Here is a 23,194-nt window from a genome sequence, read left to right as displayed (position 1 = left end):
AAGAACTTCAATCCAGAGCCTTCTGCTGAAAGAGGACCTGAAATAGGAGGGAAAGTCTTAAAGCAGAAAGCTCGGGAGAAGGAACCCAGAAACCATCAAGAGCCGACTAGAAAGCCCAACGTGGATGAGCGGGGCAGAGGAACGTGCAGCAGGATGGACTGACACTTGGTGCTGCTAGGGGCATAGCCCAGCCTGACTTGCCAGACGATGTAATAGCTCCTTGGGTGTAAAGCATAGGCCAAGCCACACCAAAAATATTTAACCATTTTTAACCTACAAAAGGAAAAAAAAAAAAATTTCATCTGGGACAACCTATCTGTTGGCTTGGCCAGCTAACTTTACAACTAAAGAGACATAAAAAGCACTATGTTATCTAGCAGGCACTAACATCCTATGTAAAACCTTCATTGGGACAGGACTAGAAAAAAGAGGCCCCCACTCCTAACACACACTCCCAGAGACAAGAAAGACAATTACTGTGTGACTATGGCAGTGGATTTCCTTTAATCAAAGACAACCATGACAAATCCAACAACTATCAAAAGCTACATTTTACCAAAAACAAATCTTCATCTTTAAAAACATTTAATCATACATATATACAATACATGCTGCTGCCCTTTCAGGATTTCACTATTGCCTTCAGGCCTAAAAAAAAAAAATAAAAAGAGAGGGAAGACAGCTGGTTATTAGCTGATAAACCAAAGCTCACAGTATACACATAAATGCAGTCTAGTGACCAGCCCCTTGTCACCGAGTAGGACCAGGTTAAAAGGCTGCACTCCTCACAGAGTTAGTTCTCTTCCCCTCAAGATGCTCTGACAGAGGTAAGCTCTCTTGGAACAAAAGTTCAGTCAACTGAAATACACACTGAATTTATATAAAGTACTTTAAAAGCTCAATTTAATTCTCAAAATTAGAAAAAGGATGAAGCTAAAGTGATTAGTTATTTTATAAACAGACTTACAGATAAAGAAAAGGTGTAAATCGAATTAACCCCACAAGGTTTTAAAATCAAGGGGCAGGGTCAACAGATTCAAGGTCGATCCCACCCATGGCTGTCTTCAGGACAGAATAACAATTCGTCGTTACTAAGATTTCTTTCTAGAAATGTCCCCCTTTGTAAAAATGGAAGGGTTTTCTTTTTTTTTCATAGCATAATTCATTTCCGAAATGTGCATTTACTAGTATTCCCCTGAGGGAATCCTACTGCCGCCTTCCTTTTCTGCTACGTGCCATCACAACACTGGAGAAGTCTCCGTACTTCATGTACTCATTAGTGAAAACAACCCCACAAACAATTCCCCTGCACTGCTCTTTCATCTACAGAGCTCAAGAACATCACGGTCAGCCGGGCGTGGTGGCGCACGCCTTTAATCCCAGCACTCGGGAGGCAGAGGCAGGCGGATTTCTGAGTTCGAGGCCAGCCTGGTCTACAAAGTGAGTGCCAGGACAGCCAGGGCTACACAGAGAAACCCTGTCTCGAAAAACCAAAAAAAAAAAAAAAAAAAAAAAAAGAACATCACGGTCACAGTAGCTGGCCTCACGCTCCTGCCGGCCTTCACCAGTTACAGTTCAGGAACTGGACGCTAGAGGGAGACAAACCCCAGATGGCCTGGGCATGAGGAACTACTAAGGCTCGAGTTGCCCAATACAATTTTAATCCCACTGTGTAGGAAACGTTACCTTCAGCTGGCATCAGGCACTTAGCCGCTGCTGGCTCTGACTCAGTGGGATGACAGGCTCAGAAATCTCAAAGGTCTTCACAATCTCCTGCTCAGAAACGAACATTTAGGCAGTGGGTTCATGGGGAAAGAGGTCCAGGTCCGAACTGCCCTGGGGTGACCTGCAGGGCCTTACCTCCCAGTCATGGTAACTCAAAGCTATAATTCCTTGACTCCTAATTTGAATGTTGTGGTCAATTCCCTCGCTTTCTTCATTAATCACTGGCTCTGTTTAAAAGAAAAAAGATTTCAAACATTTCCAATCAGAACAGGTAACTTGAACAGCAAATGATCATAGGATTGAAGCTTGTACTGAGAAGATACTTGTACGTGCTTCCTAGATACCACGTACTACAAGCAGCTGAGTGGCGTAGCAAGTCACCCCGCTGACTCCCACATTAACCCTGGGGTCTTTCTCTGAACGTTTAGCTTATCTGTGCACCAGCCACTTAGCTAAACCTTAGTGAGTCCAAGATGAAGCCAAGCGCATGGAACAAATAGCTGCATTGGAAGTCCTTAGTTCTCCATAAGGGACTTCGGAAGGGCATGAGTGAGAGAGACTGTATGCAGATAAGAGCAAGAGAGAACAGAACCTCGGAGGGAAGGCGTTGGCAGCACGGACAGTGGTGGTTAGAAAGAAGGAAGCTACAAAAGTTACAAACAGTAAAAGTTAGGGGGATTTATCATTTTGTTAATCTTTTTTTTTTTTTTCAAGATGGTTTTTCTGGGTAGCGCTTGCTGTCGTGGAACTCGCTCTGTAGACCAGGCTGGCCTCAAACTCAGAAATCTGCCTGCCTCTGCCTCCCAAGTGCTGGCAATAAAGGCGTGCACCACCACTGCCCAGGTTTTAAAACCATCCTATTTTCACAATTTTCAGTTAACTAGGACAGATACATTTTGTTTACATCAATTTTATTAAAATGGGAATTTACTAGGCATGATGGCCCATGCTTTTGATCCCAATACCCAGAAGACATAAACAAGTGGGTCTCTTTGAGTTTAAAGCTGGTGTGTTCTACACACAAGTTCTAGGCTAGCCAGGGACACATTGTGACACCGTCTCAGTAACGGAACTTCTTTGGTTTAAAAAAACAAGAAAAAAAAAATTTTTGTAGTGGCACAAGCAAGCCTTCCTTCCCCACACTTGGGAGACAGAGGCAGGCAGATCACTGTGTACCAGGTCTGGCTGGTCTATGTAGTAACTTCCTGGACAGCCAGGGTAATGGAGACAGACCCTGTCTCAAAACAAACAAAAAAACCCAAAACAAAAACAGAACAAAAAACCAGAAGCTTTTAATTCCAGCACTAAGAAGATTGAAAGTTTAAGGCCAGCCTAGACTACAAAACAAATTTTAGGCTAGCCTGGGCCATTTGCAGGGCTGGGGGGAGGGAAGAAGAAAAGAAGAAAAACAGAAAAAGACCTTACATTTAGTAAAACAAAATGGATTTCATAAAGTCTACTTTTTTTTTTTTTTGGACTTTTTAAAAGATTTATTTGTTTATGTGAGTACATTATAGCTGTCTTCAGACACACCAGAAGAGGGCATCAGATCCCACTACAGATGGTTATGAGTCACCATGTGGTTGCTGGGAAATTAAACTCAGGTACTCTGAAAGAGTAACCAGTGCTTTTACCCGCTGAGCTTTCTCTCCAGCCCCAACTCTAATATTTTCTAAAACTGATTTCTATGAACATAGTATAATTTACCTATTATTGGCAGTCGGTCTTGGTCAAGTCTTATTCTTGCAAAACCATCCTGAAACAAAAACATGGTTTGAGGCAAGCACCAAAATCTACTGCATGAAAATACTTAATCAGGTAGGAAAAGCTCTACTTCAGGCAGCCAAAATGTACCCTAAGTCACAGACAAGTCTTTTCTCGTATCACCCTCCAAGGATTATGGCTAATGCTTCTAATTGACTTTTACCAGACACAGATTCCATACTGCCTTTATTACAATTATTACTATACTATTCCTTGGAGGAATGGAGCGACGCTATGGTACACTGGGAAATCAGAGGACAACCTGTGACGTTGATGGACCGCGTGGACCCTGAGAGAGACCTCACCCGCTGTGCCAACTCACCAGTCCTCTCTCCCGAGAAACCCTCAGGGCAACCATCTTCCTCTTTAACTGATTTATGCGTTCTATCACATATACTCCACATTTTAACATGCATTATTCTGTCACTGGGACCACTGGCAAACATGCCTCTATTGTTTGAGAGAGTACATGGATAAACAGAAGCTTTTGTCTAAATTTAAAAACCAAATTTATCTTACATGTTCCGGAATACAACACGATGTAAGGCTTGAATCTCAATTCAAATATCTTTAGCACACTGAAAGGGGTTTGATTTAATGCTGTGTACACGTCCCACACTTCACGAGCTACAAACTACTGTAAAGCCCCCGCCCCACATAGAGCCTTTCTCCACACGCACCAGCTGTTTGGCCATGTTAACTTTATCACTTGCTTTCTATATCATTACTAGTATTATGTGAGAGGTGTGAGGCTGTCTCCTTCTCCTGCTTCTTTGGTCTCCTGTTTCTTTGGAATAAGTTTTTTCTTTTTGTCACCCTACCCTGTGACAGGGTTACTCTGTGTAGCCCTGACTGTCCTGGAAGGCACTCTGTAAACCAGACTGGCCTTGAACTCACAGAGATCTGCCTGCCTCTGCCTCCCGAGAGCTGAGACTAAAGGCGTGCACCATCACCGCCTGGCAAGCTTGTTTTTATACAGCATGAAAACTTCAGGAACTTTACCACATTGTAATTGTTTCTTTTTCAAGCTTTACCATTATATTTAGAACTAGAAGTATTTCAAATTTGGAAGAATTTGGGACTATCTGCATAGATACAATGAGGTATTTTGGAATTGGGACCTAATCTAAACCTGAAATTCATTTTTGCTCCATATACACCTTACACTGCCAGAAGGTAACTTCACACTCTAATTTAACGGGCCTGCTTCAGTAGTTGTGAAATCTTCCAATTTCAAACTAGTAATGATTACCTTGTGATTTTTAAAAACTAAAAGCAACCCATAAATTTTAGTTTACCTAACGTACCAATTAATATTCTGCTATAATGGACAAATACCTCTATCAGCGGTGTATCATTTTTAAAACACATAAGATGTTAGAGAAATCTAAAACCTTACCCGTATGATGAAGGAAACATGAAAGATGTTTTCCACTGTACGGGGGAAAGAATGTGGATCAACCACAAAATCAAAAAACGACATTGGCGTATCAGCTGTAGAAAAAAAAAGAGACAATCTTCAAATCACACACACACACAAAAAAAAAAACGATTATTTCAGAACAAGGTCTATGCCCTAATGTTAACTAGCAACAAGAAGGAACACGCAGGCCTCCTGCTGTGGGGTGTAGGCCATTCTCAAGGTCAGTTTGGCGTTTCTACTAAAATACAGATAACTGACCTGGCAGCCGCCCTCAGCAATTAGTGGCTCAAACAAAGACCCACCTCAGCAGTTTGTAGGGCAGGAAAATGCAACAAAGAAAGAACCTTTCCAGTGATAAGGATTATTAACTATGTGTATGATACAGCCATCCCATGGGAAACCCTGAAAAGAATAAGGGCAAGTTGTAGGATGTCGAACGGCGTCTACAGGGAAAAGCCACACCTCAGAAAGTGTGTATCAGGACTGATTGACCGACTGATTGATTGATTAGCTTGGAAAAAAGAAAAAGGAAAGGAAAGTACCCCTCCCCCCAACCTGACATGTATATTTACATGAAATAAACAGGAAACACTGTTAAAGCAGGCACCCGTTTGACAAGTGACCAACATGAGGAATACAAGGGGGGAGATACTTTTATTGGGGCTGGCCACATGCCTCCGAGGTTAAGAACACAGGGCCAGGCATGTATGCTGTACACAGACATAGAGGCAAGCAAAGCACCCATACACATAAAATAAAAATAACAAATTTTTCTTTAAAAAAAAACCAAAGTAACCTAAAACACTTTTTAAGTTATCTTATCAACATCACATGAGGTATTTAGGAGGAAAAGCCTCAAAAATATGTTTGATTAAAAAAAAAAAGAAAGTGAGACAGGTGTATCGTCTGCCTGTAATTCCTGCACTCAGGAGGCGAAGGCAGGCAGACACCCATGAGTCTGAGGCCAGCCTAAACTACTCAGTTCTGGGCCAGCCTGGGCAATAGCTCCTTTAAAAAAGAAACACAGGAAAGAGTCACAATAACTCAAATATATGCAACTGAAAATGCCTTTTAAATAAAGCCACCTTGTAGGAAGTGACAAGCCCACGAAACACCATTGGTGGTACTTTTGAACTTGGCGCCATACTTACGGTCTTCTCGAAAGTATGTCTGCAACAATCCCAAGATCCTCTCTACTTCCTTCTCGGTTGCTTCTTGGTGAGATTCTTCCATGCATTTCAACTGGCAAACAAATCATCAACAGGCTCACGCACCCGTCACACAGGTCACCCGGCAGTTGACAATCTTTCCTTCTCTGTTGCACGCCCAAACCTCAAAGTTCTGGTTAGGCTTGCTAGCTTTTAAACTTACCTGTCTTAAAACTTTACAGTGTTAAAAAAAAAAGTCTTCTCATTTCAGTCCTATCTTTATATTCTTGGTAGACAGGTTAATGACACCCAACAGCTAGCTCAACTGTCTTTCGGTTAAACAAAGTCACAACCAATGGCTTAGGACAGTGGTTCTCGAATGCATGTGATCTTGTCCCACAGGGGTCTACAGTAGAGACATTTTTGGTGATAGCTGGTATGGTGCTATATAGTATCTAGTGAGCAGAGGCAAGAATTCTACACATCTTAGCAATGCCCAGACAGTTCCCTCACGCAGGAATCACGCAGCCCTAAGGGCTGACAGTGCTAACGCTGAGAAACTCTGGTTTGGGAGAACTGATTAAAACCATACAAGTAAGTGAAAGTGGACAATCCAACAATATGTTAGGAGACATCTGAGTTAGGAGACATCTGAAATAAAATCTTTGAATGACAAGAACCTGACTCCGGACCATAACCACTTAGATACTTGTGACTTTGTTTAATGGATTACATTAAACATTTGTTTAATGTTTCAGGGTGTTACTATGTAGCCCAGCTGACCTGGCCTAGAATTCCAGATTCGAGCAAAGCTGGCCCCCAACTCCACCAACACCCAACCTCGTATGTATTAAATATAGGTTAGTCTAAAAAAAAAAAAAAAAAAAAACAATATTTGAAAAACAAACCTGAGCAGGCATTGCACGCTGCTCTTCTATCATGCGAGGCTGTCTTGGCCGATCACTTCGTGGCTTTGGCACAGGGAATTCTCCATGTATTGAACCCAACCTAGTGAGAAAATATGCTTTCATGTCTTTTTTTTGTTTCTTTTATAAACAAACCCCTTTCACTGACTGAACAAATAGAATCTAAAGGAAAAAATAATAATAATTAGAAACCAGTATCCTAGACCTATGGGAAAAAAGGACTAGACCACATTGGACAGCTGTCCCAGGAAAAGATCTACTGGGGAAGGGGGCTGTACACTTGTAGACTGTCTTAAAAGGACCAGCAAGAGCCATCCTTGGTTTGTCACAGTACTAGAATAGCCACTTCATTTCTTAGTTGAGACGATGAGTTGATGAAATAGTCTTCAAATACAATGAGTGATCATGCAAGAGGAGGCTCTAATAAATAATAAACTGCCATAATCTCAGGATACTCAGGAGGAGCCTTCACCCTCCCGCATGAGAAGGAGTTCATATATCATAAACAGATTCAGAAACACGCTACAGACCCCAAAATCTCTGACCTAGAAAGCAAACGAGCCAATAGAGCACCTTGGTAAAGGTCCTGCCTTGTGGCATTTCCTGCTAAGGGAGGACAGAGACCGTTGACTCGAGTGACACTTTTGGACTTCTGTTCACGTCTGGGGAGTCTCTGAACAATGGCTTCATGACTGTGACTTCCTTACTACTTAAAAATCTTTGTCCCTACATAAAAATAATTTACGGTTTACAAATTATGATTATGGCTAGTCTGTTGGATTTTGAAAGTAATCTTACAGAAAGTGGAATGTATGGGTCTTATTAAAGGTGTTTTCTGCTGTTTTGCCTGATATTTTCCAGGAGTCATAGACAATTAATTCAATATCAGCTCTGTCTTCATCACGGATGACCTCTTGAGCTTCTAGTGGGTTTACACCCATATGTGTCAGCTACAACAGAAAGAAACAAGAAAAGAAAAAAGTTAAGCCACAGGCCAACAGTCTCCAAAGTCAATAAAGAAGCCAGAGGGAGCGCCTGTGTTCATCCTAGCTCAGTTTCCAACTGCAAAGATAATCTCACATATAGATCCCTATTCAAAATTACCTTCTGTTGTGAGAAAATATTCCCCAGTATACTGAGAACTTCTGGCGAGACAGTGAGATGATTTGGCTTAGCAGTTCTCAACCAGGGCGACTTTGCCTCTAAAGGGTGTTTTGGCACTACAAAATATTTTTGGCAGTCAGCGACAGCCATGCTGTGGCACTGTAGGCAGAGGCCAGGGAAACTGTCCTATGGTGCACATTCAATAAGCATTCAACATAGAGAGGTACCCAGCCCAAACGTGCTGAGGCAGAGAAACCCTGTTCCTTTCCACTCCAGCCAAAGGGGCTTGAGAATGGCAGGCAATGAGCTCAGAGGCCTACTGGGGTACAGGCAGCTAGCTCCACTAGGAACAAAACCATACCAGCAGGGACACGAAAGACCCCAAACCAAGCACTCCAGTACACAAACAGACATTTAGCTGGCTTTCAGATCTCAGTGACTGGCCAGTTTCCTAAAAGGACCTCAGTATATCCAGAGAGCAGTAACGCACAAGAAGAAACTCCTAACAGTGTCGTTTCCTGAGGAGACTTGGCAACAAATCAAATTCTCTTGTCTATATTTTACAGAAGTGTATTTACAGCCAGGTGTACTGGGTATTATACTACATCAGTTTCTTAAGAAAGAACACACTTCTTTGTTTTGTTTTAGTTTTGTTTTTGTTTTTTTGTGCTTCAGAGACAGGGTTTCTCTGTGTAGCCCCAGCTGTCCTGGAACTCACTCTGTAGACCAGGCTGACCCCGAACTCAAAAATTCACCTGCCTCTGCCTCCCAGTTGGGGATTAATGGCGTGCTCTACCACTGACCAGCTAAGAAAGAATACATTATCTCAGGCAGTAATATGCCTAAAATTTCTTAAAGAAGTAGAATGTATAAACAATAATTAGAAAGCCTTCAATGCAACCGGACTTGGAGAGGGAGGGAAGCTTCCAGGACCCACTCCGAGCGGCACAATGGCTCTCCTCCACTCCTCTGCCATCCAGTCCAGAGGGCCCTGCCTGGAACTCAGAGATCCGCCTGCCTCTGCCACCTGAGTGCTGGGACTAATGGTGTGAGTCACCACACCCAGCTTTCTCCTTTAATGTTTTATTGTGATGTTAGACTTGTGATGTTAGACTGGAGTTATACCAGACGCCAGAAAAGTTTTTACTTCCTGCTTTAAGACTTTAACTTACTGGGATGTTATTTAAAGGTTAAAGCATAACTAACTTTTATTTTAAAAACACTTAGCATGTGTATGTCAACATTTCCAAAATACGTTGTACTTCATAAGACTTAGTTTAAGAAAACAGTAAAACTTTAAAAATAAACTGCAATTAATCATGTTCCTCGTTATTTTAAGAAGCAATCACTTTATTTGGCCCAGCCTCACAAATGCTGACCTTTTTCCAACATTGGTACTAAACCGAGGGCCTTGTGGATGCAGTAGGCAAGGGTTCTACCACTGAACTACAGAGGACGTCTTCACATAACACAACCTTGCAATCCTCTTGCCTCAGGCTCCCAAGTAGCTGAGAATGACATGTGTGTCACATGTCATTAAGCACACACAGCTTAAGCCATCTAATAGCCTTTTAAACATAAAAGCACTGTCAAAATTCAGTGTACTGCTGGGTGTGGTAGGGTAAAGGACATGCCTTTATTCCCAGCACTCAGAAGGCAGAGGCAGGCAGATCTCTATGAGTTCCAGGTCTGTCTAGTTCACAGAGTGAGTTCCCGAATAGCCAGGATCTCAAAGGTCAAAAACAAAAAGTAATTCTATTCTTGGGCATGTTCATCAAAAAGGTTTTAAAAAGGTACTGCCGGACGTGTTGGCGCACGCCTTTGATCCCAGCACTCGGGAGGGAGAGGCAGGCGGATTTCTGAGTTCGAGGCCAGCCTGGTCTACAAAGTGAGTTCCAGGACAGCCAGGGCTATACAGAGAAACCCTGTCTTGAATCCCCCCCCTTCCAAAAAAAAAAACAAACTTCAGGTACCAATGACTCACATTTGCTAAGAGGCAAAGGTGGGTGAATTAAAAACTAAATTCAATACGAAACCACCCATCCTATTTGCATGATTCTAAAAATGTTCCAAGACAGAATATGCCTATATAACAAGGTCATCTACAGCTGACCTCTACCCTGAGCTGCCTGCCCTCAACCTTCACCTCCATAGTGTGAGCTCTGGTCCAGCCTAGGATAGATGTCCTAGAATGACCTAGAACATTTAGGAAGTAGCAGAGGAAATGACTATTAACAACCAGAACATACAGAGTCTTAGAAGAGAACACTAAGAGGTTTCAAACTGCTCCAAGTTCCCGCCCTAAATTCCAGCACTCAGAAGGCAGAGGCAGGCAGATCACTATGAGTTCCACAGAGATCTGTTTAATCTGTTAATGTCCTAAGACCTCCGTAGAACACTCTAAGACCAAAAATAAATAAATAAATAAGAGGAGATAAAGTGAAAATCATCTGCAAACTGATATGGGCAAGTAGAGAATTATATAATAAGACATTTTAAAGAAGCACTTAATTAAAATTCTGTAGCTTTAAACTTACTAGAGTTTCAACATATCTTAACATATCAAATGAGCTCAGGTCAGAGCGCAGCTGTTTGGCTTTCTCTTTGCCCAAGTCTGAAGCCAGAACAAGAAACTGGGCATCCAGAACTGCCTCTCTTGCTCGTGACACTGTAGAACAAGAAATACATGTTAAGAAACACATGTAATCCACAGGTACGCCCCCAAATTTTCAAGTACTTCTTAGGATTTTTCCACTAAGCCAAAACAATCCTCAGGAGGCTGGAAATGGACCCATGGACATTGATAACAGGTTCCCTCCCCACCACACCAAAACCTCCCCCACTGCTCACCAATCTTAGAGCTCACTCTCTAGCTTTCATATTCCTGGTCACTGAACCAGTATCTCCTTTTTTTTTTTTTTCTTTTAGATTTATTTTATGTGTATGAGTGTTTTCCTGCATGTATGTAAACAGGGCATCTGTGAACCTGAAGCCCATGGAGATCAGAAGAGGTCAACATATCCCCTGGAACTGGAGTTGTGGGTGCTGGGAATCGAACCCAGGTCTTCTACAAGAGCAAGAGGTGCTTTTAACCACTGAACCGTCTCTTCAGCCGGGACCAACCATAGTCTCTTAATAACCCCAGTATAGCAAAGACTTGGTGATACATAACACCTGTCTCTCTGACTCCCACATGCTGATCACCATTCTCACCTGAGCTGCTGTAACTCCCAGGGAATGGCCACTACAGGTAGGGAGAGATGATACAAAGTCTGTAGAGGAAGAAGGGTTAACCGAAGGACAGGCTGAGCTAGCGGAGCTGGGTTTTACAGCCCCTATCCTATGGGTCACAGAGGATCGGAAATAGCAGTCAAGGAAGACTCAAATATAAGGCAAGCCAAACAAATTCAAAAAGAAATGCCTGTGCCCAGCAGGCCCCTCAAGGCCACTTTCACTTGAGCCAACTGATTTCCTGAAGCACTGGCACAAAAACAGAAAACACACAGCTAGGAAACTTATTGGCTCTGGCTTTTGTTCTTAGCCATCGTTTCTCTCTCCAGAAGGAAAGATTTTAATCATTCCGAGAGTCACTGCAGAAGTCACAGAGAAAAGGAAAGCAGACACTGGCTGCTGGGCTCTTGTCTACAACACCCCCTCCCTTGCCCAACAGCCACATAGGCTACTACAAGAAAAGTGCAGATCTGTCTGGACAATAGCAAGTTCCCTATAGAATTAAAACAGGTGTGACGCCCATGAGTTATGCCAAGCAGGATAACTGTTTTGTTTTTGTTTGGTTTGGTTTTTTGAGACAGGGTTTCTCTGTGTAGCCCTGGCTGTCCTGGAACTCACTCTGTAGACCAGGCTGGCCTCGAACTCAGAAATCCGCCTGCCTCTGCCTCCTGAGTGCTGGTGTGGGCTACCATGCCTAGCACGGGATAACTCTTGAGAGCCCAGCTGAGTGAATAATTTTGCCTTCTACTGAGGGAGGTAACATGGAAGAAGTCAGTAAGATGGACGGTTGATAATAGGGGTGTAAATGAGCCAATCACAGATGAGACCGTGTGGGTCCAGGCTATGATGGAAGAGAAAGCTTGACAGTGGAAAAGTGGAAGAGGAGCCACAATCCTTCAAGTTCTGGAGGTGATTTAGTGAATAGTCCAGACCAAAAAGGTGAACTGTAAGGAGGCCATGGCCAGAGCAGGAAAGACAGAAGGACGACATTCACTAAACGCTGTGACAACGCAAACAACCAGGCATCCTAGATGACTAGAAGCAAACTGTCCGCAAGATCATGAGGAACTGTGGTTAGCAGGGAACAGGGCATTCCTGGTTTCTCTCCTTATCACTGCAGTTGCCCCTTTCTGTTCCTAAAGCAGTGAGAGAGGCCCAAAGAGAAACATGGTCTGTATAGCTGTCCTGGTCTCCCATCAGGATGTACACCCACCTTGATCATTGGATACCAGCCAAAGCGGTTGCCACTACAACCAACTGCTGCTGCTTTTAATTCAAACTAAGATGGTGGTTCTAAGCCCCCATGGGGCTGGGGAAGAGGAACCAGCAGTTAATACAGAGTACTGCTCTTCCAAGAGGCCTCTGGGTTGGGTTCCCAACTCACACCCGCCGTGTACTCCAGCTCTGAGAAGAATCCCATATCCTCTTCTGGCCACCACAGATAACTGTACTTATGTGCACAAACCCACATGGACACACAACTTCAAACAAATAGAAAACTCCCAGGAGCCAGATTTCAACACGGAAAGTTCTTCCCCACTGCCCCCAACCACACACAAGAGGTGTGCCTGTAGATGAGGCACCTCCGCTAGGTTATCGGTGGATCAACAGCTAAAGGAGGGGAGACCAAGGAAGGAAAAGAAGAGAGGATCTCTGAGGCGAGCTGCACTGTTCTCTAGTTCATCTATCTACTTAACAGAACATCCAAGTGAAACCTTCACATTCAAGCCAGCAAAAGAATCACGGCTTCTTGTTTGGTTGTTTGGGTTTTTTTTGTTTTGTTTTGTTGTTGTTTTTTTTTTTTAGGTTTTTCGAGACAGGGTTTCTCTGTGTAGCCCTGGCTGTCCTGGAACTCACTTTGTAGACCAGGCAGGCCTTGAACTCAGAAATCCGCCTGCCTCTGCCTCAGGAGTGCTGGGATTAAAGGTGTGTGCCACCAAGCCCGGCTTGTTTGTTTGTTTTTGAGACAGGGTTTCTGTGTGTAGCTGTAGATGCACAGGAACTGACAGTTGCAGACCAGGCTAGCCTTGAACTCAGAGACCTGCCTCTGCCCCTCCCCCGCTCCCCAGTGCTGAGATGAAAGGGTGTATACCACCACTGCCCAGCTCATGGAAGAGGCTTCTTAAAACAGATTGTACAACTCCTTCCTGACTCCCAGAAATCTGTGAAGAACCCTCAAGCATACACTGAACCAAATGGTAAGTGCACAGTATTGTTGCTAAACCTGTGCACTAGTAAATGGGAATTATGGAACAACAATAATTGGCTTCTATAAAAGTAACCAGTGAGTATAAGCTGCAATAACAGATTTAAAATCATGAATTACCTTCATTAAACAGAGTGTTAGCTTCTTCCAGGACCTCTGTTAGTTTGTCACCAGCATTCAGTATGTCTTCCCGGTTTTCTATTTAAAAGAATACAAGCTTAGGGAACTGTGCACATCCTTCACTAATAAGTAGCAACTTGCAGTTCCTTCCACTCCTACAGCCTGGGTAATGATTAGAGTGGCTTTATCTCTTTAACAGAAAAAGCCTTTATCTTTTACAGAGACAATGTTACTGTTCCAAGCAAATTGAACGTCTGTGTGTGCAGAAGGCCTGGGGTCAACCTTTGATGTCCTTCCCTCAGCGCACCATCACCTTTGCCTTTTGAGACAGGGTCTCTTTTTTATTTATTTATTTATAGAACTAGCCAAGAAGGCTAGGTGGGCTGGCCAAAGAGATCCAGGGTCTCTGCTTCCCCAAGGCTGAGGATACAAGTTTACAGAACTATTTTTAGGAGACACTTTAGAGGGTTCTGGGGAATCTAATTAAGGTTGCAAGAGAAGCATCTGCCCATCTCCCCAGCCCTCAAAACTTGAACTCTTGACAGGAAACACTTGCTCCCCAAATGTGCAAAGGGATGACTCTTCGGCTTCCCAATACAAGGGCTCGCTTAAGAAATGATTGTCAACTTCTCAAGCAACAGGCTCATCTGGAGAGCCACACAACAAACGCTTGGGCCTATACAGCATTTCTGATTCAGTGTATCCGAGCTGGGCAGGGAAATGTGCATTTTAGCAATCCCAAGGGACTCCATTGCTCAGGCGCCCACGCGGAGCAAGCTAGATTGAACAAAAAGCATTTGGTGTTGTGTGCTTGTCTTCCCTACTGGCTGGCTGAGCTCAAGCAAGTCACCACCAACCAGGTCTGGTCTCCCGCTTTTCCAGCCGGCCACACTGCACCTGCGCGCCCGCCGCCAAGGTCGCGTAGGGTGCACTTCGTAAACAAGCGAAGGCGCGCTGCCGCGAGCCTGCGCAGACCGGCCAGCGCCCGCACCTCCGCCGCCCTCCCCAGCCATGGAACGCCACCGGCCCGCGCAGCCACAAAGCGCCACCTTACGTTGGACAGAGTTGATGAGAGCGCGGTACTGATGGCGGATCTGGCGGCACAGGCCCTGGTCGTACTCGGCCTCCAAGCAGGCCGGGTCCATCAGCTCGTCCCCAGAATCAGACACATCGGAGTCCTCCAAGCTCGGACGCTCCGCTGCCTCCCTGCGCTCCGGCGCGGCGCCGCGGCGGGCCAGCGGGGACCGCGAGCGGGATCGGGAGCGGGTGCGATCCCGGTGCGGATCGCGGCCCCGGCCCCGGCCCTCAGACCGGCGACCGCTGCTGTCGCCAGACATCGCGCCAATTCGCCTTGCAACTTCGGAGCGGCGGAAGTTCGCGCCAGAAACTGAAACCCCCGGCTGGGCTCGAGCGCCGGCTCCAGGAGCAACGCAGCTCCCCGGCTGGCGCGTGAGCGCACAGCGACACCTGTGGCCTGGAGGTCGCGGCGGGGTTGGCTGTGTCTGTGCCTCGCATTGGTTCTCATCTACAAGCAAGAGTCTTAGGACTTTAGATCTCTGATCCTAATGCCCACCCCACTTAGTCATGCATCTTCCCATTGTCTCGTTGGCTCCTCTGGCCTTGGGGAGGACACAACAAACAAAACAAGAGTTCCTTGACTGTACCATAGTAAACTGTTAAGCATCCTTCTAAATATCTGCACCACCACGGCAGGTTCACAGCTGATTCTCTAACTACAAATACCCTATAACAGGTCTGAGGAAGATAATTATATGCAATGTGGTTTCAAAGATACATGTATACATTTCATTCCATATAATTGTGTGTGTGTGTGCACTGTACATAGATACGCATGCACAAGTGTGCATCTGCGGGTGCAGACTGCAGGTTGGCTTCAGGGGTCTTCCTCTTTTAGTTCCACAATTTTTAGATTTGTTGTGTGTGTATACATCCTTTATTTGCCTGCACACTGTGGACCAAATGTATGCAGTGCCCTCAGATGTCAAAATAGGACGTGCACACCTCCTCTGGAACCGGAGTTAAGAAGGGTTTGTGAGCTGCCCTGTGGATAACGGCGATGGAACCCTACTCCTGTGAGAACTAGTGCTCTTAACCTCTGAACCATCTCTCCAGCCCACTCTCCACATTCTTTACCATAAGGTGTCTCTAGCTGAACCTGGAACTCGTCTTTTTGACAGGACTTAAATAGCCAGCAAGATCTAGGCATTTTCCTGTCTTCACTTCCAACGCACTAGGATTATAGATCCACACTGCCATGTACCAGTTTGGTTGTTGTTGTTGTTTTGTTTTTTAAGACAGGGTTTTTCTGTGTAGCCCTGGCTGTCCTGGAACTCACATTGTAGACCAGGCTGACCTCGAACTTAGAAATCTGCCTGCCTCTGCCTCCCAAGTGCTGGGATTAAAGGTGTGTGTGTCACCACCACCCGCCCATGTACCAGTTTTTATGCCACCTTAGGAATCCTGAGGTAATCTACCCCCTGACACACACACTTCTCCCTCCCCTTCTTCCATCCCTCCCTCTCACATAGGATTTCATGTAACCCAAGCTGGCCTCAAACTGACCCTGTAACTGAAGATAATATTGAGTTCCTGATTCTCCTGAATCTAACTACCTCACAAAGGCTGAGAGGATTTTGAGACCAAGATCCAAAGCCTAGTGAGCTCACTGCTACTGAGATATCATTGCTTCTAGAGCCTCCAAAGAAAAAAGAACTAGGAAGGTATGCATAGGTATACACCCTTACACGTATATAAGTGCATCTCTTCATATTTTATACTGCTGGGTTAATTTAAAACACTAATTTGCATTGAAATCACAGAAGAGTGTGTGGGGAAGAAGGGGTGAATGTGATTGATGAAATACTATTCTCTATATTAATGTAGACTACTGAGAAGAAATGGTTCAGCAGTTAAGAGCACTTACTGCTCTTACAGAGGACCTGGCATCAGTCCTCCGTATCCACATAGTGGCTCCCAACTGTCTAGAACAACAGTTCTAGAAGATTCGACACCCTCTTTGGACTCCTGCACATATGTGATGCAGGTAGCATCACCAGGCATGCATGCGCACACATAGCAAATCTCTTTAACAAATAAAACGCAAGCTTATAGCAGTGTCCGATGTCCGATCAGAGTCCGATGTCGAGGTCCAGGGGGCTTTTCTCCACTCTGTGATGATGAGTTTACATTTGTTTACATGATTAACTTTGATAAGGGATGCCCAGAACGCTGGCAAAAATGTTATTTGTAGGTGAATCTAGGGTGGTTTTCAGATTCCTTGAGAAGCTCTGCCCTGGGAAACCTGGCTGGGCACCATCTGATTCATGATGGTCTAATCAAATGGAAGAAAAGGGCAGAGACAAAGAGAACCTTCTATTTTTCTCTTTCAGCAAGGACATCTATTTCTGCCCTCAGACACTGGACTCCTGGTTCTAGGTTGCAGACCAGTACTGCCCTGTCTTCCTTATCACCCATTCTCATACCCTGGACCTTGAACTAGGAGGCACCCCACCAGCAGCCCTGCTTCATCAGCTCTCAGACCCAGACCACACTCACTCTCCAGACCACATGTTGGTCGAGGGGTTTCTTGGCTTCCCTGACTGCTTGAGGCCAGGCGGATAATAAAACTCCTCATTCACATCTCTGTAAGTAGTGTTGGTTCTGTGTCTCTAGAGAGCCCTGACTGATACATTCTGGTTTTATATTTATAAATTCCTCCTCAGCAGTGAGAAGTCTGTTTTCTAATATCATCAGTGCAGTTCCTTGTTCACCTAATCCTCCCGTCTGTAGCAATCCCTGCTATGCGAGGCTCTTAGCTTCTCATCCTTCTCCCCAGTTGCTGATGAATCATTCAGCTTCCGCTATTTTTTTTTTCTAAGTGTTAATCAAGCTTGACAGTAGTCTTGTGGCCACCTTTTTTTTTTTTTTTTTTTTTATCTCTAACACCTGATACATCCCAGTGATCCTCCCCCATAGTACCACTTAAGCCACCACTGTGAAAGCATTTAACATTGTACTGTTTACCTTGTACCAAGGACAATTCTAATAGCATCCAGGTGGCACAGTGATCTAGCTCCAAAATCCTGTCCTATGCCTGTGTTGGGTTGAGGAGCCCCTTTCTAAATACAAGCACAAGAAGCAAGTGCTGCCAGCAGCAGACCTGAACACAGACCAGAAAGCAGGTCTGTAAGGGCAGCTGCTGCCACAGGAGGCAAAGAAGCAGGGCCAGACTACCCATCGTGGTAGACAAGCTAAGACACGAATATCAGACAAGGCAAGGCCCCTGCCACTGTTGAGTACCCCCAACCAATGGGAACAGAATAAGTGTACAACAAAGACACGTTCCCAAGGAAACCCCATAACCCTAGATCTTGATCCACCGGTGAGGTAACGGCACAGATGTTTGTGGATTTGGGGCTTAAGAACCCTGTAGGATCTTAGCTCTGGGTCATGGTTTAGTTCCCGAATCTGAGCCATGGCCCTGGGCGACAAGTCCTGAGGCGCACGCTCAATAAACTCTCCCTGTCTGAGATCGCTGTTTCTGTGGTTTGTGAGGCGATTCCTGGATCCCAACAGTTTTAAGAGTCAAGAGAAATGCCTTTGTGTGAGCCATAGTGGTGCTTGCCCCTAATGCCAGCACTCAGGAGGAAGAGAGGCAGGTGGATCTCTGTCTGTGCCAGCCTGATCTACATGCCTAGAACACCCAGGACAGCTAGGGCTACATAATAGAGAATCTCTGTCTTGAAAAGACCAAATAAATAAATTGAAAGAAAAATGTCTTTATTTTTATTCCTTAATTTGGTTGTTGAGTTGACTATAAATAGAATGTTTAGTTGAAAATGAAATTTCATAAAGAACTTAAAGGAGGCCTTATCCTAAGACACTGCTTAGAGCAGTGGGTCTCAACTTTCCTAAAGCTATGACCCCTTGATACAGGCTCTCATGTTGTGATGACCCCCAACCATAAAATACTTCTGTGCTGGATCAGACATATGACTAAATTGATAGAGTGCTTACCGAGCAGGAAGCCCTGACTTCAAACCCCAGCATTGCATAAAACCAGGTATTGGCGGTGCACACCTGTAAGCCCAGTACTGAGGAGGTAGAGGCAGGAGGATCATAAATTCAAGGATATGGTTACAAATGAGTTCTAGGCCAGCCTAAGACAAAAAAGACCCTGTCTCCAAGGAAACTAAACAACGTAAAAAGTGTCCTTTAATTGTTAGGTGTGGTGGTATACCTTTAATCCCAGCACCCATGGGATGGAGGTTGGTGGATCACTGAATTCTAGGCCAGCCAGAGCTGCATAAGGAGAGTCTTGTCTGTTTGTTTGCATGCTTGCTTGCTTGCTTGCTTAGATCAGTTTGATTTGATTTGGTTTAAACAAACACTTTCATCTTTTGATCCCTTTATGGGACAGAGTTTTATATTTTTAAAAAATATTTATTTATTTATTTATTTATTTAATACATATGAGTACACTGTAGCTGTCTTCAGGCACACCAGAAGAGGGCATCAGATCCCATTATAGATGGCTGTGAGCCACCATGTGGTTGCTGGGGATTGAACTCAAGACCTCTTCCACTGAGCCATCTCTCCAGCCCCCCATTTTTTTTTAATTAGTTAGAAAGTAGTTATTCCAGCCGAACTCTGTCTTTGAAAAAAAAGGAAAATTAAAATGACCTTAAGGAGATCTCTAAGAGTTAGTCCTGGCCTGTCCGTCCATCTGAATGTGGTACCGTCTGGGTGTAGTGCTGACAGATCTCTACTCTTAGGCTAAGAGTCAGTCTCCCCTTGTTGATGGAAGCCTGGTAGAGAGAATGGAAAACAGATGAATTTGTTCCTTGGAGGGCTGCTTTCAGGCATACAGTGGGGGTTCAGTAAACACTCCCCTCTGAACTTGCTGAGCCTCAGACCTCCGCAGCTCAAAATGATCCTTCTGTCACTGTGGTATGTCCTGGACCCCTTTGGACAAGTGATCTGCTTAGGTTTTTGTTTGGTTTATTTTGTTGTTGTTTTCTGTAAATATTTAGGAGTTGGAGTGGACAAAAGATGACCATGAGATCCTTTATAAATCAGGATCTGTCACTGCTGGTCAGTGTCTGGACTGTGTGCTTCTGGGATCTGGGAATTGAAATAAGGGCAGAGTAGCAGAGAAACTATTCAAAACCAAAGGGTTACTACAGGTCAGAAACACACCCTAACCTAGTGTCCTCCTTGAGAGGAGCTCAGGTTAATGTTCGGAGCCTCCTTTTATGGGCTTCAAGAGGAGGAGGAGCCCCCGTTATTACAAACTCTTTTTTTTTTCTTAGCATCTAGGGGTGGTAGGCTGAGGCAAAAGAATCACCTAAGAACAAGGCCAGCCCCGCTCCCCTTTCTTTTGCACCCGTGACAGCGTGTTCTCGTCACTTCTCTGCTCCTTACACGGGTTACTTATGAATTGAAGAATTTTCAGTGTTGGCCCAGGGAGCTCTCCATCTCCTTTTCAAGTTTGCCGTTGCCTGGTCACACCTTCACTCCATTAAGGGCTGGTGGGATCACACGCATCTGCTTCAGAGATGGTGTGTGCGCTGGTAACAGCTCCTCGGTCTTTTCTCAAGGAAGTCTACTGGCGATTCGGAAAGGACCGCCTGATATTTGTAAGATCAGTTGGAGCTGACAAGGAAGGACCTGTCTGATTTACCAGAAACACTTCTCGTGTCCTTGCATGGTTTTTTGTTTTGTTTTGTTTAAGGTTGCTTTGTTTTGCAAAGGAGCTGTCTCCCTCCCTGTTCCACCGTTCCAGCTGCAGCCTGTGGCCAGAGACATTAACCATCAGAGGTGAACCTGGAGGAAAGCAGAGAGGGGGCAGCTGGCAGCACCTGCAAGCTTCCTGCTCCTCACTCTCCTTCTCCCTCTCCATTCCCCTCCCGGGCTGCAAGAGCCTGCTGGAAAGCTGCCGCCTGGCCTGGGTCAGATTGCTGCTTCCACACCGCTGCCTCCCAAGCCAGTGTTCCCAACCTTAAGCCAGTACACATTTATAGAACAATTCCATGTGATCCCGTGGAAGGCAGACCACGGCCAGAGGACAGTGCTTCGATGTGACCTCAGAGAGAGGCCTCTTACCCCCTTGCTTCTCCCCACACTAAGAGGACATTGGGTAAGTGAATCTCAGACTGATGGCTTCATTCCTTTGATGCATGCTGGTAACCTGGTTTGGCTACTGAGGTTAGAGGGTTTCACAATTTTCTCCTTATAAAGTGAAATCCAAAGCACATCTGTGCTGCCCCTCCTCCTACACAGCCTCCTAAACCAAATGAACTGCCTTTCTTTTCTCTTTCTAGTACATGACTGGTTACTTAGGGTAGAACACAAACCCATAGGTCTGGACCATCGCCCTCCATTTATACAATGAGGGATTGGGGCAGTACATGTCTCGTGGGCTCTGAGGTTCCGTCCTGTCCAAGTGTTGCTGGTTGTGCAGGATAATCTCTTGAAAGCCCCTAAGACAGAGGGGAGCCGTTATTTTAAAATCCATCTTGCTGTTGGCCTTTCTGTCAACCTTCATTAGTAGCTTTTCAGACCTTTTGTTGATGTTGTGGCTGCCAAATCCATGAGCTGCCGTCTGGTCTCCACAAGGCTGCATTTCTGAGTTTAACTTGGTATCACTTACAGTTGAATCATCAGGTCAAAGCTGGAATTGGGCAAAATCGGTTCAGTTACTCAAAGGTGTAGGGGGGTGGGGTGGGTGGGTGGGTGTGGCTATGTACTGTTTTTTACCATGTCCCCCAAACCATAAAGGCAGTGAGACTCAAATTACTTATCCAGATTCCATCACTTAAGATCTATCATGGAATACCAGGGTCTACATCTGCCCAGAGGGCTGAATTCAGACAGGGTGTGTCTCTGTTGGAAGAGAATTTCCTAGCACACGTGGAGCCCTTGCTTCAATCCCCAGCACCTGGCCAATACTGCATAACCCAGGAGTGGTGGGTAAGATGTATAAAGCTAGCACTGGAGTCAGGAGAGTCAGAAGTTCAAGACCATCCTCTCCATTTACACAGGTTTCAAGGAAAGCCTAAGCTACCTAAGGCCTGGTCCCTCTCCCCGGCCCCCCAAAAAGCAACATAACATTTCTAGGTTTAGTTACTGCTTGCTTTCAAGTCAGCCCACTGTCCTTTGTATTTGGGATTCTGTGCTCAGGTCTGGCAAGAGCCCTGTTGGCTCTCCTCGCCTTCTTCCTGTATAGCTAGGTTTAGAGGAAAACTTCTCAGCTAGTTTTGCTGTAACTGTGATCCTGGATTTCCAGATTTGCATCCGGTTGCTCTGCACGTGTATCAGACAGGACTTGGGCAGTTTAAAAAGATCCCTGCCGCCGCCATTGTCTCTGAGAACTCTACTTGCTGGACAGAAGTAGCTTGTTGGAGTCCTTGAGAGGGATATTGCCTAAGTGAAGGAGAGGAGCAAAAAGACAATGGCTGGGATTTGAGGAAGAGTTTGGGAACTGGTTGTCTATGAGAAAGTAAGAGAAATTAAGCAAAAGAGGAGCAGTAGCCAGACATCCATCCCTTCTTTCCACGTAGCAACACTCAAGGGTACCATTCTTAAATATTCTTAACTGGAAATGCTGTGGTTATGTTCCACACAGACGTAAGCTCCACCCACACAGAGCTCCTGTTCTCCTGGCTGAGGCAGATACGAAGGAGACCATCACCATGAGGTTTAGAGTTATGATGATGGTTTCAGGCTACGTGACTATAAGAATGGGTCTCCTAAAAAGAAATGGAAAGGCAAAAAACAGGGACTGGCTCAGGGGGAAAGATGGGGAATTTACTTTTGAATAAATTAGTCCAGTGCAGTCATTAAATAGAGATACCCAGGAGAGAGAGCGAAGTTAAGAGAGTAGAAGTGAGATGTCCACAAGAGTCAGTGGACTCTCCAAGGAACAGACTAAGCTAGACAATCGGATCTCAGTTCTCAGGAGACAGCACTCTTGGGAGAGTGGGAAGAACACGAGAAGAGCAAGTTTGAGCAACACCTTAAGTAAAGGCTTAAGGGGAAGAGGCTGGAAGAGGAAGGTAGAGCCAGAAGGGGCTGTGCAGGTACTAAGAGGGGAGCTGGGATAAGGTCGGGAGAGTTTGTTGTGTGGCTAGAGAGCAGCCTGAAGCAGCTTTCCCAACGAGTGATGGCTTCCTTTAGCTCTTAGGGAGGCTAGTCTCAGCTGGGTTCCTTGTCCTGCCCTCCTTAATTTCAGTAAGTATGGGGGAGGGTTCTCTGTCATGCATCTTTACCCTTTATCACAAGGGGACTCTTTTGGCTGACTTTCAGGGCTCTTATCAGTTATACAGAGAGAATATCTGACCTATTTTGAGCCAGAATCTAGTCCTGGTACCAATAGTAGTATCCAGAGGTATGTGTAGTGGCCCAAAGCTACTCAATCGGTAAGAAAATGTGGAAAGGGTAGGGATTTAACAGGTGGAAAGGGTGCTGAGTGGTTTTTCAGAGTAAAGTACAAAAACAAGCCTCTAGACGTGGCTGTTCTAGTGTG

The 23,194-nt window shown here is 45.0% G+C and overlaps 2 protein-coding genes across 12 annotated transcripts in view; one reads left to right on the top strand and one right to left on the bottom strand.

Moving 5' to 3' along the window:
- Positions 1-479: 479 nt before the first annotated feature.
- Nsmce4a (NSE4A component of SMC5/6 complex) lies at positions 480-15,108 on the bottom strand. 3 transcript variants are annotated; one of them, XR_015047803.1, is made up of 12 exons: positions 14,702-15,108; positions 13,648-13,725; positions 10,628-10,758; positions 7,785-7,936; positions 6,969-7,068; positions 6,064-6,154; positions 4,889-4,983; positions 3,433-3,481; positions 1,861-1,952; positions 1,687-1,773; positions 1,532-1,589; positions 667-1,350 (listed from the first exon to the last, which is right to left on the bottom strand). XR_015047803.1 is itself a non-coding variant. In XM_021167158.3 (11 exons), the coding sequence occupies exons 1-10, from the start codon at positions 14,982-14,984 to the stop codon at positions 1,699-1,701; spliced, it is 1,146 nt and encodes a 381-aa protein (XP_021022817.1). In that variant the 5' UTR covers positions 14,985-15,107; the 3' UTR covers positions 480-648; positions 1,687-1,698. The 3 variants fall into 3 exon arrangements, 2 of the variants coding, with proteins under 2 accessions (XP_021022817.1, XP_029335991.1); XM_021167158.3 differs by lacking the exons at positions 667-1,350; positions 1,532-1,589 and adding an exon at positions 480-648 and having other exon boundaries at positions 14,702-15,107; XM_029480131.2 differs by lacking the exon at positions 667-1,350 and having other exon boundaries at positions 1,523-1,589.
- Positions 15,109-20,722: 5,614 nt separating this feature from the next.
- Tacc2 (transforming acidic coiled-coil containing protein 2) overlaps positions 20,723-23,194 on the top strand; it is a 216,586-nt gene continuing 214,114 nt past the window's right edge. For all 9 annotated transcript variants that reach the window (XM_085841258.1, XM_029479160.2, XM_029479167.2 and 6 more), the window contains exon 1: positions 20,723-20,806. The gene's annotated coding sequence lies outside the window, so the exon portion shown is untranslated. The remainder of the gene's footprint in view (positions 20,807-23,194) is intronic.

Source organism: Mus caroli, unplaced genomic scaffold (genome assembly GCF_978045245.1).
Source record: "Mus caroli unplaced genomic scaffold, Mus_caroli_1 scaffold_8, whole genome shotgun sequence".
In the NCBI taxonomy this organism is placed as follows: Eukaryota; Metazoa; Chordata; class Mammalia; order Rodentia; family Muridae; genus Mus; species Mus caroli.
Note: the sequence above shows the minus strand (reverse complement) of the source record. Positions and strands in the feature narration are given on the sequence as shown.